At 47.6% G+C, this 17,946-nt stretch overlaps 1 protein-coding gene across 1 annotated transcript in view; it reads right to left on the bottom strand.

The window, feature by feature from the left end:
* Positions 1 to 17,946, bottom strand: part of LOC132393015 (phosphorylase b kinase regulatory subunit alpha, liver isoform-like) — a 221,448-nt gene that overhangs the window by 188,571 nt on the left and 14,931 nt on the right. The window contains exons 4-6 of the mRNA XM_059967706.1: positions 16,569 to 16,616; positions 7,572 to 7,740; positions 1,043 to 1,125 (exon numbers count right to left, since the gene is read on the bottom strand). Of these exons, the coding sequence (XP_059823689.1) occupies positions 1,043 to 1,125; positions 7,572 to 7,740; positions 16,569 to 16,616 (300 nt within the window). The remainder of the gene's footprint in view (positions 1 to 1,042; positions 1,126 to 7,571; positions 7,741 to 16,568; positions 16,617 to 17,946) is intronic.

The raw sequence follows: 17,946 nt of genomic DNA, 5'->3' as shown, positions 1-17,946 counted from the left end.
ATAAGACACAGATCAAATACTACAGAGATGTGGGTTACTGATGTTGTAAAATATGTTTATAGCTATTATAACAGAAATACTATGAATTGCTGGAACATTTTCAGTGGAATACCTTCGAGTTCTGACTCAAGTATTTCCCAGTGCATACTGTTGCAGGGACTGAAACACTGCTTTGTTGAATAAACACCACTGCTGTATAAGAGATTTAATTTGTGCTGTCCTGATTCAAGGGCAACTGGTCCTTGTGTGAAAGACAGATTCAGGGTGCAGATAAAACACAAATCCCTGCAACATAAGCTGATTCAAAAATACATCTTGAGACGAGAGGAGATCCCTATTCAGATGCTAAAACTGGGCAGAGAAGCATTTCAGTCACAAGTTTGTGCAGATGAGAACAGGCTTGGGTAAGGTAAATACTGGTAAGCTGCTTCACTCTTCATCTGTTAGTACAATGTTAGAGTGGTGAGGATGGCCCTGGGGCTGTTGTGTTCTCTGTGGACAATGTAGGAATTCTGGGAGATCTCCAGCTTCCCAGATAACCACATCTGCACCGGATACACCAAGCTGCAGCTCCTCAGAACATATTAATGAACTGGAGCTGCAGCTCGATGACCTTCAGCTCACACGGGACAATGAGGTGGTGATTGACAGGAGCTGCAGAAAAGTAGTCACCACTAAGTTGCAGGAGGCAGGTACGTGGGTGACCGTCAGGAGAGGGAAAGGAAATGGACTGTCAGTACAGAGTACCCTTGTGTCTGTTCCCCTCAATAATAAGTACTCCACTTGCAATCCTCCAATATGTTTTCTGTAAAACTTCAACTTGCCTTTGACTCTGACGCTGACTCCTTCCAGTGTGGCTCGCAGTTGAAGAGCAGTAATCTTTCTGTTCTCACTCATCCCTGTGCACCACTCTACAACAAAGCACCCAGATAGCTTGCTGTACTCACTCACATTAACTTTGAAGAGCTGCCAGTGAGGCAGCCAGCATGAATCAATTACCCTGGCTATTCGTGTTTCTCATCTAATCTCTGCAAATACTTACAGCAACTTTATAAGCAGCCTCGATGTAAAATACAAGATTCTGTATAAACGATACTTCATCCAAGGTGAAAATGATGCGTAACCCTATGGAAAGCATAATATCAAATTACTATAAAGAAGAGAAAACCTGCAGATGCAGGAAATCCAAGCAACACACACAATGCTGGAGGAACTCAGTCCAGGCAGTATTTATAGAAAAAAGTACACCTGTCCTGTGAAGGGTCTCAACCCAAAATGTTGACTGTACTTTCTTTCCATAAGATGCTGGCTGGCCTGTGTGTCTGTCATAAAGGTCATTTTCAAATCTTTTAAAGGCAATTCTATCCTGCACAACAAATCATCCCAGTGCTTTGATATGGAATGACATTTTGTGGTATTTACATTGAAACTACTTTCCTTGTTTAATCATTCATTCCTGATGTCTGGACACTGAATTAAGCTTCAGCCAAATTCCCTTTCAATAAAGCCACATTTTGCCAAATATAGAATGCTTTAGGAGGTAATTTTCAACTGTCTCACCAGCCTAGTAACATGATGAGATCTGACGCCACTCACCCTGGGAACCCAGACAAGAGGGACTCAGACAGAGCGAGGGAGATGGAAACTTCTGACCCCAGGTGATGCTATCCTAAAATCTTAGTCTGATTTCAATCATCTGAAACATTTGTTTAAAGCATGAATTGATGGTCTCTGGGAGACTGAGGGTCCCCTAGGTAGCTACAGTACTTGGACAAGTGCTGCAGCTTCCACTGGAACCACAGGTGAGAGAAGAAACCCTGAGCCTATATGTTAGACATCTTTAGCAGCTGTAGGAGCCAGAGGGGATGGTGGAAGTTTGAGCTGTTGAATTGTCCCACTTGGTGTAGTTTGATACACCTGAGTTCTGTGCCTTCCTGCACTTCTGCTGCTAGGATGACCTAGAAGAGGAAAGCCATAGCAGTCAGGTCTCTGGCACCTGGTCTGGCTTTATGGCTCAGGAGGGAGAAGAGCCAAGCTATAAAGATAGGGGATTCATTAGTTAGGGGAACAGATAGGAGATTCTTGGACATAATGTCACCTCCCAGGTGGCAGGGTCAGAGACACCTCAGATCAGGTCCACAGCATTCTTGAGTGGAAGGGCAAGAAGCTAGAAGTTCTGGTCAATGTCGGAACCAACGGTATGCATCCTGCAAAGTGAGTTCTGGGAGTAAGCTGCTAAGATAAAGTACAGAAAGTCCAGGGTTGTGATCTCAAAACAGCTACTTGTGCCATGCGTTAGTGGGGTCAGAAATGGGAAAAATTGTACAGATGGCAAAACCCTCCCTCCGAAACATTTCTGGAACATTTCCTTCTCTTTTAGGGAAAGTGTACAGAAGGGATGGTTTGCACCTGAACTGGAAGGCTTGCTAGTGCAGCATGGGTGGGGGTGAGGGGAGAGAAGAAAAGGTAATTCTGATTTATCAGAAAGGATCTGGCAAGTGTGTTGGGACAGGCTGTTTCTGGCAAAGATATACTTGGTAAGTAGGAGACCCTCAAAAGTGAAACCTTGCGAGATAGTTTGTTCCTGTCAGAATAAAAGGCAAGAATAACATGTTTAGAGAACCTTGTTTTTTGAGAGAGTCCCTGGTTAGGAAAAAGGAGCTCAGCGGCTATGGGTAGGAAGGAACAAATGAGATGCTTGAGTTAAGAAATGCAAGAGAACAGTTGAGAAGAAAATTGGGGGGGGGGGGGGGGGTGCTAAAAGAAGGCACAAGGTTGCCCCAGCAGACAAGGTGAAAGGAGAAGCCCAAGAGATTCTAGAGATGTGTTAAGAGCAAAAGGATTGCAAGGGACAAAATTGGTCCTCTAGAATATCAGAATGGTAATCTATATGTGGAGCTAAAAGAGATGGAGGAGATCTTAAATAGATTTTTTTGCATCTGTATTTAATCAGGAGACAGACAGCCTATAGCAGTGAGTAAAAGCTGCAGGGGTCAAGGACTCTATGCAGATTACAGGAGGAGGTGTTTGCTGCCTTGAGTAATTAGGGTGGGTAAATCCTGCAACCCCCGCCCCAAGGCTTGATAGGATGTTTCCTCAGTCCCTGTGGAAAGCTAGTGGAGAAATTACTGGGGCCCTGGCAGTGATATTTAAAAATCCTTAACTGGGAGGACAGCTAATGTTTTTCCATTGTTTCAGAAAAGCTCTAAGAACAAGCCAGGAAATTGTAGGCCAGTGAGCCTGATATCAGTGGGAAAGGTACTGGAAGGTATTTTACGGCTCTGGGTGAACTGATTAAGGATGGTCAGCATAGTTCTGTGCATGCTAGTTCATGGCTAACTAATCTTAAGAGTTTTTCAAGGAAGTTATTAGGAAAGTTGATGAAGGCAAGTCAATGGATGTTGTTTACATGGACTTTAGCAAGGCCTTTGACAAGGTCCCACAAGGGAGGCTTATCAAGAAGGTTGTCACTTGGCATTCAGGAGGAGGTAGTAGTTTGGATTAGACATTGGCTTTGTGGGAGAAACCAGAAAGTGGTTATAGAAGACTGCTTCTCTGACTGGAGGCCCGTGACTAGTGTGCTGGTGTCAGTGCTGGGTCTGTTTGTCATCTATATCAACAGTTCAGATAATGTGGTAAACTGAATCAGCAAATTTGTGGATGACAATAACATTAGGGGGTATAGTGGACAGTGAGGGAAAACTATCAAGCTTGCAGTAGGATCTGGCTCAGCAGGAAAAATGGGCTGAAAAATAGCAGATGAAGTTTCATGTTGACAAGTGGGAGGTCTTGCACTTTAGGAGGACAAACCACAGTGAGTGGTAAGGCTCTGAGGAGTGGTATAACAGGAAACTGGGAATACAGATCCATAATGCTTTGAATGTGGGGTCACAGGTAGAGAAGGTCGTAAAGAAAGCTTCTGGCGCGTTGGCCTTCATAAATCAAAATATTGAGTACAGGAGTTGGGATGTTATGTTGTTTGTATAAAATGTTGGTGAGGCCTAATTTGCACATATCTACCTACCAGATGGATATGAATAAGATTGAAGTAATGCAGAAAAATTTTTCAAGGAATGTTGTCAGTCTTGAGGACCTAAGCTATAGGGAAAGGTTGAATAGGTTGGGACATTATTCCCTAAAGTGCTGAAGATAGAGAGATTTCATAGTGGTACACAAAATTGAGGGCTACTGATGGAGTAAATGCAAGTAGGCTTTTTTCACTGTGGCTGGGTGAGAATAGAACTAGAGGCTGTGTGTTGAGTGAAAGGTGAAATGGTTAAGGGGACCATGAAGGTAGTGAGAGTGCGGAAAGAGCTGCCAGCAGAAGTGCTGGATGCACTGCTTTGGAGTTGAGGCCAAACTGCTTTTCCCAGAGTAGCAAATTTGTGGAATTCTCTACTCAGAAGCAGTAGAGGCTCCTCTTAATATATTTAAGCCACAGTTATAGTTTTTGCATAGCAGGAGAATGAATCCAAAACTGGCATATGTTGTGAAATTTGTTGTGGTAGCAGTATGTTGCAATATACAATTTAAAATTATCAATTACAATAAGAAATGTATGACAATTAAGCAATAAGTGGTAAAAAGAGCAAGAAAGGGTGAGTTAGTTTTTGGGTTCATTGCTCATTCAGAAATCTGATGGCAGAGGGGAAGAAACTTCATGAACAGTGTACCTCCTTGGGCTTCTGTCTGTACCACCTCCTTGATGATAGCAGTGAGAACAGGGCATATCCTGGGTGATGGGGGTCCTTATTGATGGATGCCATATTTTTGAGGCATGGCATTTTGAAGGTGTCCTGCATGCTGTGGAGGTTAATGCCCATAATGGAGCTGGCTGAGTTTTCAACTTGCTGCAGCTTTTTCAAGTCTTGTGCAATGGAACACCCCCACCCCCCTGCCAGCCAGTGATGCAACCAGTTAGAATGCTCTCCACTGTACACCTATACAAATTTGAGAGTCTTTGGTAGCATCCCAAGTCTCCTCAAACTCCTAATAAAATATTGCTGCTGTCATGCCTTTAGAACTGAATCATGCGTTGCATCCAGGATAGATCTTCAGGGATGTTGACACATAGGAACTAGAAACTGCTCACCCTTTCCACTGACGAGGACTGGTGTGGTCCCCTTGCCTTTCCTGAAGGTCACAATTAATTCCTTGGTCTTACAGACATTGAATGCAACACCACCCAGCCAGCTGATCTCTCTCATTCCTGTATGCTCCCTCGTCACCATCTGAAATTCTGCCAACAATAATTGTCAACAACAAATTTGTAGCTGTGGTATGAGTTGTGCCTTAGCCAGTCGTGTGTACAGAGGGCACAGCAGTGGGCTATGCATGCATCCTTCAGGTGTGCTGGTGTTGATCGTCAGCAAGGAGGAAATGTTAATTCTGATCTGGTCTCCCAATGAGGAAGTCAAGGATCTAGGTGCAGGTCCAGGTTTTAGAACTTGTTGATTAGAACTGAGGGTATGATTGTGTTGGATGTGAAGCTGTAATCAATAAACAGCAGCCTGACAAAAGGTATTGCTATCACCCAGGTGATTCAAGGCTAAGTGCAGAGTCAGTGAGATTGCATCTGCTGTAAACCTATTGTGGTAATAAGCAAATCGCAATGGGTCTAAGTCCTTGCTTAGGCAGGAATTAATTCTAGTCATGGCCAACCTCTCTGAGCACTTCATCACAGTAGATGTGAGTGAAACTGGCCAGGAACTGAGACAGCTCGGGCTACTCTTGGGCACTGGTATGATTGACACCATTTTGAAGCAGATGTTAACCTCAAACTGCAGCAGTGAGATTGAAGATGTCCTTGAACACTCCCACCAGTTGGTTGCTACAGGTTTTCAGAGCCTGCAAGGGTTCACCCTCTTAATAGATGTTCTAATGTGGCCTCTGAGATGGAGATCACAGGGTCACCAGAGGCTGTAGGTGCCGTTTTTTTCTCCCTTTCAAAGTGTGTAGGAAAGGTGTTGAGCTCATCTGGGAGTGAAGCATCACAGTCATTCAGGATCTTTTTATGATGTGTCAGTGATTTTGGATGATGGAATTGAAGGCTTTGTGGTCAAGTTCACCCAAGATACAAAGGCAGGTAGAGGGGCAGGTAGTGTTGAGGAAGCAGAGGTTCCAGAAGGACTTGGACAGATTAGGAAAATGGGCAAATAAGTAGTAGATGTTAAGTGTCAGGAAGAAAGTGTCATGTACTTCAGTACAAGATACAAAAGGGTAGACTATTTTCTAAATGGACAGAAAATTCAAGAATCTGAGGTGCAAAGGGACTTGCTGGATTCCCTAAAGATTAAATTGCAGGTAGAGTCGGTGGTGCGGAAGGCAAATGCAATGTTAGCATTCACCTTGAGAGGATTAGAATACAAAAGTAAAGATGTAATGCTAAGGCTTTGTAAGGTACTGCTGAGGCCACATTTGGTGTATTGTGATCAGCTTTGAGCCCCTTATCTAAGAAAGAATGTGCTTACATTGAAGAGGGTTCAAAGGAAACTCATGACAATAATTCCAGGAATGAAAGGCTTATCATATGAGGAGCATTTGATGGCTCTGGGTCTGTACTCACTGGAATTCAGAAGAATTGGGGGGAGGGTGGATTTCAAATGTTGGAAGGCCTCAATGGGGTAGATTTGGAAAGGATGGGGGAGTCCAAGATCAGGAGACACTTTCAGAATAGGGGGATTCTAAATTTCAGAATTTAGAATGGAGATGAGGAATTTCTTTAGCCAGAGTGGTGAATCCAAATTTTATCACCACAGGTGGCTGTGAAGGCCAAGTCTTTATGTATATTTAAGACAGAGGTTGATAGATTCTTGAAGGGATATGGAGAGAAATTAGGAAATTGGGACTGAGGAAAATGGATCAGCCATGATGAGATGGCACAGCAGACTTGAAGGGCCAAATGGCCTAATTCTGTTCCTATATCTTACAACCAGGTGATCAGACTTTCGGAAGTGACTGTGATTGGTTAAGGGTTATGAGGAACAGGCAGGTAGGTAAAGCCAAGTCCACAGCCCAATTAGCCATGATCTTGCTAAATGGCAGAGAGGGCTCAATAGGCCAGAACATCTATTCCTGATTATGCTCTGATGAGAATATGCAAACTCCAGACAGTGTCCAAAGTCAGATTCAAACCCTAGTCTCTGGTTCTATAAGGCAATAGCTCTACCCCTCTGCCAAACCTGAAGAATGCTTAACAAGAACCTGTCTGATAGTCATGCCTTATCTGGGAGATGCCACACAAGAACTGAAGATGCTTCACGCAATCTGCTAGAAGAACCTAGTGGGTTAAGCAGTTTGCTATCTCACTTCTCCACTTTCCCAATGTGGGACTTCAGCCTGAAATGTCAACAACTTCTTTCCAGCCACCAAGACTTTCCAACTTGCTGAGTTCTTCCAGTGGATTGTGTGCTCCAGATTCCAGCATCCACAATCCCATGTCAACAAAGAAGCCTTGATGCTGAAATTTGGTGTCACTAAAGCAGTTTAGCCAGCAGGCTGCTAGTAAATGTACAACTGTTTAAAGCATTTTATTAAACACAACCTCTAAAATAAAGTGGGGCTGTTCTCACCTGATGCAGTCATCTGTGCAAGAAAGAGCAGATAGAGGGAGGTAGCATCCACTTGAAGGTGGCCCCATTCATTGTCACCGACCACTGTCGCACACGTGGCTGTATTGTACTTGGCATGGAGAGAGTCCTTCGTGCTCTGGCTTTGTTTAAACTTTTCAACTTTCTCCACCTAGGATTCAAGTAAATTGCAGCTTTGATTAGAAACACAGACAGCAGATGCTGGAACCTGATGCAAAACAAAAGGAGGAACTCAGCAAGTCAGGCACCATCTGTGCAGGAAGATGGACAGTTGACACTTCAGTCAAGACCCTTCAAGGCTGAAAGATGGAGAGGAGATGGCTAGTGTGAGAGGTAGAGGGAAGGATTAAGGCAAGAACTAGCCGTTGGGAGGCACATGATAATTAGATGGGGGGGGGGGGAAGGAGAGTGGGAATAGGCTGGGAGATGATGGATGGAGTTAATAAAGGATTGAGGCTGTGGGGCTGCTACAGGCTTTGTGTCTAAGTGGTCTGTGACATTTACTATGTGCAGAACTGAGGCTGTAGGGCTGCTTCAGGCTTCGTATCTGAATCAGAATCGGGTTTCTTATCACTGCCATGTGTTGTGAAATTTGCTAACTTGGTGGCAGCAGCTGTACAGTGCATTACATGATGCAGAAAAAGTGTATATATGTAGATTAAAATAGTGCAATAACAGAAATAATATATTCTTTAAAGTGAGGTAGTGTTCATGGGTTCAATGTCCATTTAGTAATCATATGACAGAGGGGAAGAAGCTGTTTCTGAATCACTGAGTGTGCCTTCAGGCTTCTGTACCTCCTTCCTGTTAGTAACAATGAGAAGAGGACATGTCCTGGGTGATGGATGACACCTGAGGCACTGTTGCTTGAAGACGTCTTGGTTACTACGGAGGTTAGTACCCAAGATGGGACTGACTATATTTACAACCCTCTGCAGCTTCTTCCAGTCTTGTGTTGTAGTCCCCCTCACCCATACCAAACAGTGATGCAATCTGTCAGAATGTCTTTCATGGTACATCTATAGAAGTTTTGAGTGTTTTAAGTGACAAACCAAATCTCTTCAAACTGCTAATGAAATGTAGCTGTTGCCTTGCCTTCTTTATAGCTGCACCAATATGTAAGGACTAGGTTAGATCCTCAGATCTTGACACTCAGCAACTTGAAATTGCTCTCTCTCCACTTCTGATCCCTCTGAAGATTGGTTCATGTTCCCTTTTCTTGCCCTTCCTAAAGTCCACAATCAACTGACATTGAGTGCCAGGTTGTTGATGTGACACCACTCGTATCTCGCTCCTGAGATTCTAACAACGAGGACTCTCTTGTTCTAAATACTATTTGCTTTCTTTTATTGTTTACACAATTTGTTTTTTCTCTCTGCACATTGGGTATTTGTTGGCCTGTAGCGCCTCATTTCCTAGCGTATCCGAACCGACTCACAATTAGATAGCCTACGGGGGTTTGCGAGCACAGAGCTTTGGAGCCTCTTCGCCATGGGGGGCCGGTTGACAGAGGCTTAAAAGTGAGGCTGAAGTTTTCGAATAAAGTTTTTCCTTCGACTGCAGCTACCGACTCCGTGTCGTAATTTTAGCGCTGCTTGTAGCACACCGCTACAATTGGTGACCCCGACGGTCCAAACGATTTTTGGACCAGAAATGACCGACGCCGCCTCTGTTCATGCGGTTTCGTTGAAACTGCCGGGTTTCTGGACACAGCGCCCGGACCTATGGTTCCGGCAAGCCGAAGCCCAATTCCACGTTCACCGGATCACCTCAGAAGACACCCGCTACTACTACGTGGTGGGCTCCCTCGACCAGGACACAGCTGCCCAGGTCGCGGAGTTCGTACAGTCGCCCCCGGCAGACGGCAAGTACACGGAATTCAAAGCCCTGCTCCTCAGGACTTTCGGACTCTCACGGCGCGAGCGGGCTGCCCGTTTACTGCACCTGGATGGCTTGGGCGACAGACCTCCATCGGCTTTAATGAACGAGATGTTGTCTCTGGCCGAGGGACACACAGGCCTCATGTTTGAGCAGGCATTCCTGGAGCAGCTGCCCGAGGACATACGCCTGCTGCTGTCCGACGCGGATTTCAGTGACCCCCGGAAGGTGGCAGCCCGGGCGGACTTGCTGTGGGACGCCAAAAAGGTGAGCGGGGCGTCCATCGCACAGATCTCCCAGCCACGCTCCCGGCAGCAAACCAGTCCAGGCCCGGCCGCAGAGCCCACTAACCCCCGGCCCAATGACCACTGGTGCTTCTACCACCAGCGGTGGGGCGCAGAAGCCCGCCGTTGCCGCCCGCCCTGCAAGTTCCCGGGAAACGCCAGGGCCAGCCGCCGCTGATGGCTACGGCGGCTGGCCATCGGGATAGCCTCCTGTATGTGTGGGATAGAAGGTCGGGACGCCGGTTTTTGGTCGATACTGGGGCTGAGATCAGCGTTTTACCTCCGACGAGTTACGACACCCGCAGCAGGGCACCGGGTCCCCCCCTGAGGGCCGTGAATGGCAGCACAGTAAGGACCTATGGCACCCGTCAGGTGCAGCTACTGTTCGGCCCCAGCCAGTTCACGTGGGACTTCACACTGGCCGCCGTAGCCCAACCGCTTCTGGGTGCGGATTTTTTGCGAGCTCACAGCCTGCTGGTTGACCTGCCCAGGAAGAGACTGGTACACGCCGAGACCTTTCAGACGTTCTCCCTGGGCACGGCCCAGTTGCCAGCCCCTCACCTCGGCTCCATCACGCTGTCCGACAACGATTTCACCAGGGTCCTGGCGGAGTTCCCATCGGTTCTGGCACGGCAGTTCACAGCAGCCATGCCCAGGCACGGCGTACAGCACCACATCCCGACGCAGGGACCACCCCTCCATGCCCGTGCTCGGCGGCTTCCCCCGGACAAGCTCCGACTGGCGAAGGAGGAGTTCCAGAGAATGGAGGAATTGGGGATCATCCGGCGGTCCGACAGCCCCTGGGCTTCCCCCCTGCACATGGTGCCCAAAGCGACGGGGGGCTGGAGACCGTGCGGCGACTACCGCAGGCTGAACGAGGCTACCACACCGGACCGCTACCCTGTGCCGCACATTCAGGACTTTGCGGCAAACCTGCACGGCGCCCGGATCTTCTCCAAGGTCGACCTTGTCCGAGGGTACCATCAAATCCCGATGCATCCTGACGACGTCCCCAAAACGGCTCTCATCACCCCGTTTGGCCTCTTCGAGTTCCTCCGCATGCCGTTCGGCCTGAAGAATGCCGCACAGACGTTCCAGCGGTTAATGGATGCGGTGGGACGGGACCTGGACTTCGCGTTCATCTATTTGGATGACATCCTCATAGCCAGCGGCAGTCGTCAGGAGCATCTGTCCCACCTCCGTCAACTCTGCGCCCGACTGAGTGAGTACGGTCTTACAATCAACCCTGCCAAATGCCAGTTCGGACTTGATACCATTGACTTCCTGGGCCACAGGATTACTAAAGACGGGGCAACCCCTCTGCCCGCTAAGGTAGATGCGGTCCGCCACTTCCCCCGACCCACCACGATCAAAGGCCTTCAGGAATTCGTAGGTATGGTCAATTTCTACCGCCGCTTCCTCCCTTCAGCTGCCCGGATCATGCGCCCCCTGTTCGCCCTGATGTCGGGTCCGAGCAAGAACATTACCTGGGACGAGGAGTCCGCCGCCGCTTTCGTTCAAACGAAGGAAGCTTAGGCTGACGCCGCAATGCTAGTACATCCCAGAATGGACACCCCTACCGCCCTCACAGTGGACGCATCAAACACGGCAGTCGGTGGGGTGCTGGAGCAGCTCATCGCAGGTCGCTGGCAACCCCTGGCGTTTTTCAGCAAACACCTGCGGCCACCCGAGCTCAAGTACAGTGCTTTTGACCGGGAACTGTTGGCGCTCTACCTGGCAATCCGGCATTTCAGGTACTTCCTAGAAAGTCGGCCCTTCACCGCGTTCACGGACCACAAACCGCTTACCTTTGCGTTTACGAAAGCATCCGACCCCTGGTCATCCCGCCAGCAACGCCACCTGTCCTACATCTCTGAATACACAACGGATGTCCGGCACGTCTCGGGTAAGGACAATGTCGTGGCGGATGCGCTCTCTCGCCCTACCGTTCATGCCCTTTCCCAAGGGGTAGACTTTGAGGCACTGGCAGAGGCACAGCAGGTAGATGAGGAGATTCCGAGTTACAGGACTGCGGTCTCTGGTTTGCAGCTCCAGGACTTCCCCGTGGGCCCAGGTGAGAGGACCCTACTCTGTGACGTCGCCACCGGCCGGCCCCGTCCGGTCGTCCCCGCAGCCTGGCGGCGACGTGTTTTCGACTCCATTCATAACTTGGCGCATCCCTCCATCCGGACAACTGTCCGGCTGGTTTCCAGCAGGTTCGTTTGGCACGGTCTCCGCAAACAGGTCAGTGAATGGGCCAGAACGTGCATGCACTGCCAGACGGCCAAGGTTCAGCGGCACACCAAAGCCCCACCGCAGCAGTTCCATCCCGCCCACCGGCGTTTCGACCACATTCATGTGGATATCGTGGGCCCCCTGCCAGTGGCGCGCGGAGCGCGTTACCTCCTGACTATCGTGGACCGGTTCACAAGATGGCCAGAGGCGGTCCCGCTCACCGACACCACCTCCGAATCTTGCGCCCGAGCCCTGCTCGCCACCTGGATATCCCGCTTTGGTGTACCAGCCCACATTACCTCCGACAGAGGCGCCCAGTTCACCTCCAGCCTGTGGTCAGCTATGGCCAGCCTTTTGGGGACTCAGCTGCACCACACCACTGCCTACCACCCACAGTCGAACGGGCTAGTGGAGCGTTTCCACCGTCACCTGAAGTCGGCCCTCATGGCCCGCCTGCGGGGAGCCAACTGGGCGGACGACCTTCCCTGGGTCCTTCTCGGCATCCGCACAGCGCCCAAGGACGACCTGCACGCCTCGTCGGCCGAGTTGGTATACGGCGCGCCCCTGGCTGTCCCCGGGGAGTTCCTACCAGCCCCGAGGGGGCAAGAGGAAGAACCCGCTGCAGTCCTGGGCAGACTTCGCGAGAAGCTCGGTAACCTGGCCCCCATACCCACTTCACAGCATGGGCGGCACCCGACCTGCGTACCCAAAGACCTACGGAACTATAAGTTTGTGTTTGTACGAAGGGGCGGGCATCGGCCACCGCTGCAGCGGCCATACGAGGGGCCGTTTACGGTGCTCCGGAACAACGGGTCCACGTTCGTGCTGGACGTTGGGGGGAAGGAGGAGGTTTTCACGGTGGACCGCCTCAAGCCGGCCCATGTGGACCTGGCGCAACCGGCCGAGTTTCCGGCGCCTCGGCGCAGAGGCCGACCTCCCAAGCAGGTTCTGGCCCAGGCTGTGGACATTGGGGGGGTGTATCGCCGGTTCTGGGGGGGGGTTATGTAGCGCCTCATTTCCTAGCGTATCCGAACCGACTCACAATTAGATAGCCTACGGGGGTTTGCGAGCACAGAGCTTTGGAGCCTCTTCGCCATGGGGGGCCGGTTGACAGAGGCTTAAAAGTGAGGCTGAAGTTTTCGAATAAAGTTTTTCCTTCGACTGCAGCTACCGACTCCGTGTCGTAATTTTAGCGCTGCTTGTAGCACACCGCTACAGGCCTTTTTTAAATGAGTTCTTTGTGGTTGTCTAAGGAGACAAATCTCAATGTTGTATAATGTATTAATTCTTGTATAAAGTACTTGGAACTTTGATAAAGGACTGCAGATGATATAATTCGGATGAAGGTGGAGCATGGAATCAAGTGAGGGAGATGGAGGAGGAGAATGTGGGGTGGTAGGCAAATAATGAGTAGTGGAGGGAAAGAAGCAGTGATGGGATCTGGGATACGTGTAGGAAGAAACAGGTTGATGAGGAGAAGAGTGCCAGAGGGGGAGCAGTTTACCAAAACTGGGAGAATTCAATGTTCGTGCCATCAGGTTGTATTGAATTGGCTTTATTTCTTACATCTTTCATGTATGAGGGAAAATCTTTACATTATGTCTCCATCGAAATTTGCGATCATAGTAATTTATAAAACAGTCGATGTAATATAGAGTATACTCAAATCAGTGTGAGTTCATCAGTCTGATGGCCTGGTGGCAGGAGCCTGTTGGTCCTGACTTTTATGCTGTGGTACCATTTCCTAGATGGTAGCAGCTGGAATAGTTTGTGGGGACCCAAGCCATCCCAATCAATGATCCTAAGGGGCCCTTTTTACAGACCTGTCCTTGTAAATGTTCTGAATCACAGGAAGTTCACAACTACAGAAGCGCTGGGCCGTCCACACCACTCTCTGCAGAGTCCTGCAATTAAGGGAGGTACAGTTCCCATACCAGGCAGTGATTCAGCCAGTCAGGATGCTCTCAATTGTGCCCCTGTAGAAAGTTCTTAGATTTGGGGGCCCATACCAAATTTCCTCCTCTGTATGAGGTGAAAGAGGCACTGTTGTGCCTTTCACCACACAGCTGGCTGGCATAGACCACATGAGGTAAAACATAGAAATATAGAAAACCTTCAGCACAATACAGGCCCTTCGGCCCACAAAGTTGTGCCAAACACGTCCCCACCTTAGAAATAACTACGCTTACCTATAGCCCTCTATTTTTCTAAGCTCCACATACCTATCCAAAAATCTCTTGAAAGACCCTATCGTATCCACTTCCACCACCGTTGCTGGCAGCCCATTCCACGCAGTCACCAGTTTCTGAGCAAAAACTTACCCCTGATATCTCCTCCGTACCTACTCCCCAGCACCTTAAACCTGTGACCACTTGAGGCAACCATTTCAGCCCTGGGAAAAACCCTCTGACTATCCACACAATCAATGCCTCGCATCATCTTGTACACCTCTATCAGGTCACCTCTCATCCTCCGTCACTCCAAGGAGAAAAGGCCGAGTTCACTCAACCTGTTTTCATAAGGCATGCTCCCCAATCCAGGCAACATCCTTGTATATCTCCTCTGCACCCTTTCTATGGCTTCCACATCCTTCCTGTAGTGAGGCGACCAGAATTGAACTCCAAGTGGGGTCTGACCAGGGTCCTATATAGCTGCCACATTACCTCTTGGCTTCTAAATTCAATTCCACAATCGATGAAGGCCAATACACCATAAGCCTTCTTAACCACAGAGTCAACTTGCGCAGCTGCTTTGAATGTCCTATGCACTCGGACCCCAAGATCCCTCTGATCCTCCACACAGCCAAGAGTCTTGCCATTAATGCTATATTCTGTCATCATATTTGACCTACCAAAATGAACCACCTCACATTTATCTGGGTTGAACTCCATCTGCCATTTCTCAGCCCAGTTTTGCATCCTATCAATGTCACCCTGTAACCTCTGACAGCCCTCCACACTATCTATATCACCTCCAACCTTTGTGTCATCAGCAAACTTACTAACCCATCCCTCATTTATAAAAATCATGAAGAGTAAGGGTCCCAGAACAGATCCCTGAGGCATTCCACTGGTCACCGACCTCCATGCATAACATGACCCGTCTACAACCACTCTTTGCCTTCTGTGGGCAAGCAAGTTCTGGATCCACAAAGCAATGTCCCCTTGGATCCCATGCCTCCTTACTTTCTCAATAAGCCTTGCATGGGGTACCTTATCAAATGCCTTGCTGAATTCCATATACACTATATCTACTGCACTTCCTTCATCAATGAAGATCCTCGGTGATGTGGATGACGAGGAACTTGAAGCTGTTTACCCTCTCAACCCCAGATCCACTGATGTCAATAGGGGTTAGCCTGTCTCCATTCCTCCTGTAATCCACAACCAGCTCCTTTGTTTTTGTGACATTGAAGGAGAGGCTGTTTTCTTGACACCACTGTGTCAGAAAGATGACTTCTTCCCTGTAGGCCACCTTGTTATTGTTTGAGATAAGGCCAATCAATGTAGTGTCATCGGCAAATTTAATTAGCAGTTTGGAGCTGGCGGTGACAGTCATGGGCATACAGGGAGTAAAGGAGGGGACTCAGTACATAGCCCGGAGGGGCTACTGCATTGAGAGTCCGAGGGCTGGAGGTGAGGGAGCCCACTCTTACAACCTGCTGGCGATCTTGTAGACTAGAGAAGAATACAGTCTGGTCTCACCCTGTCAGTAGAGGAGGCTGATGATAGACAGGTTGGTGTGAGAATGGGGAGGATAACAGGACAACTATATGGTTCTCATAACAAACAATTCCTAGACTGTCTAGCACTAATGGGTTTAAAGTACAATGTATTTAATGCAGAAATCACAATCCAGTATCAGATTTTGGGTTCCTTTTCACTACAATAGTTGTTAATAAATGCCATTATCTTTACTGTGGGGGAAATGACCCAGGAGAGCTTTAACATGATATGCCTATACCCTCACACAATATATGCTACAGTTAGTCCAAAAACAACTTAAGCAACTTAAAATTGTGGGGAGTTTTATTTGTTCCTCTTTCAGCACCAGCCTGCATCTACCTTAATGCTTAGGGATTTGATTCCTGATTCCAAGTACTTACTGAGCCAGCTGCCCTGAACTTCCTGAGCTGCTTCCTGAGAGAAAGCAGCTGCTCTCTGAGCATATTTGGGTCATGTGTTATATTAACGTCTCAGTCTTTGACTTAATTTACCATTGGTCCTCAGTGAAGCTTGTGATAACTTGCATATAAATGTCTCAGACCTCTCACTTTACATTCCTTTCATTCCACCCCCCCAACACTGAAGATGCATCCTTAGCCCCAAAGGTACAATAAGGTACAATGCACTTCCATTGACAGGAATTAGAATTATTTTTAGCAGCAATGTTTGAAGGAAATTGCAGAAATTAAAGTAGCAATAAAGATCAGGAGGAAATCAGAATATCTGCAGTAATGGAAATTCAACAATTAATGTACACCCACTCTGCACTATTAATCAGGAATTGTTGAAGCTACAATCATCGGTATGATACAGTGTTATCAATTGATGAAACCAGCAGATTAATACAAGCAACATACCTGTCTTATCATGCATTGGAGGAGCCCCCTCATTAACTTCACAACACTCTGTGGAAACAAATAATCAGTTCAGATCTTCACACACATGGCTTGTTGGTGAATTAGATAAACCATCAGTCCATCTAAATATTTTGATGGGGTCAATAAAAAAGCCTGAAATAAAAGGGTCTAAACCACAGCTAACCTTCTAAGCCCTGGCAGCATTCTAGTGCAAATACTAACAGGAGGCATCGTCTTGGCCCATTGAGTGACATCAGGAAATACTTGTACATATAACAGTAGTGGTTTCAGAAACTTCCTCAATCATAGAGCACAGGTAGATGAATAGTGAGGTGCTATGAGGGGGAAGAGAGAGGAACTCCTCTGAAAACTTTTTCTTTAACATTAGTTTATTTAAAAACCATCTTTACAATATAAGCTACCTGTTCTGCAAATAAGCATTTCTAAGACTTGTTCTCTAATATACCAATATGGCTACCATACAAGGACAAAACTTGCTGATATTTCATTGGTTTCAGCATCTTCTAATAAAGTGGGGAGACTTGTTAAAGTTCCAATTCCTGGTGTCCACTCAGTGACACTCCCACGTCAATGATACCAGGAGTATTTGTGTTTTAATCCACACCCAGTGACTGAACAACACAATTCAGTGGGAGTGATACTTTGACAATGAGTACAAGAAGCCCTTGGACAGCAAATGTTTAAAATGAGATTTAAGACACTTTGTCCATAAGTGACATGCTTGCACTATCACTTGCACTAAATTTATCCTTGCTCTCCTGGCAATATACTTCTGACTTGCTTCTCAGAACAGATTCAAAGACCTTGTTTCTTTCAGTGACAAACTCTGCTCTATTTATGACCCTAGTGCATTTGAACCATGGGGTGGTGTTGCTTCTTTGAAAGACCCCTTCATTCTAAGTACCCTCACCACAGAAGTAGCACAGTTAGAGGTGTAGTTGTTGGCAGCAACCCCATCCCTGCAGCTTGAAGATCTTGTGTTTAAGTTAGACTGATGATGGGAATGTTGCATTATTGTACAAGCCTCCTTTTAGACAAGATACTAAACCAAAGCTCCATTTTACTGTTTCACAATGGCATGTACTGGAAGAGCAACAGAGCCCCCTGAGGATGGCTGAGTTTATTTTTTAAATGAGTACCAGGGACTCCCAAGCATTGACAGAACTGGCACCGAAGAGGTCTCTCCACACTTCGTGCAGCCTTGGAGGGGACAGCATTTTAACGGAGAGTTATTCTCTCATCTCCCTCCCATTAGGCAGAAGGTAAAATACTTGAACAGCTTCTGTCTTACTGTTATAATAATCCAGAACAGAGTTCTTGTATGATGAAAATGTACTCTTGATCTCTGTCTACCTCA

The sequence above is a fragment of the Hypanus sabinus genome, chromosome 4, assembly GCF_030144855.1.
Source record: "Hypanus sabinus isolate sHypSab1 chromosome 4, sHypSab1.hap1, whole genome shotgun sequence".
Classification (NCBI taxonomy): domain Eukaryota; kingdom Metazoa; phylum Chordata; class Chondrichthyes; order Myliobatiformes; family Dasyatidae; genus Hypanus; species Hypanus sabinus.
This window is presented reverse-complemented; position numbering and strand designations above follow the sequence as displayed.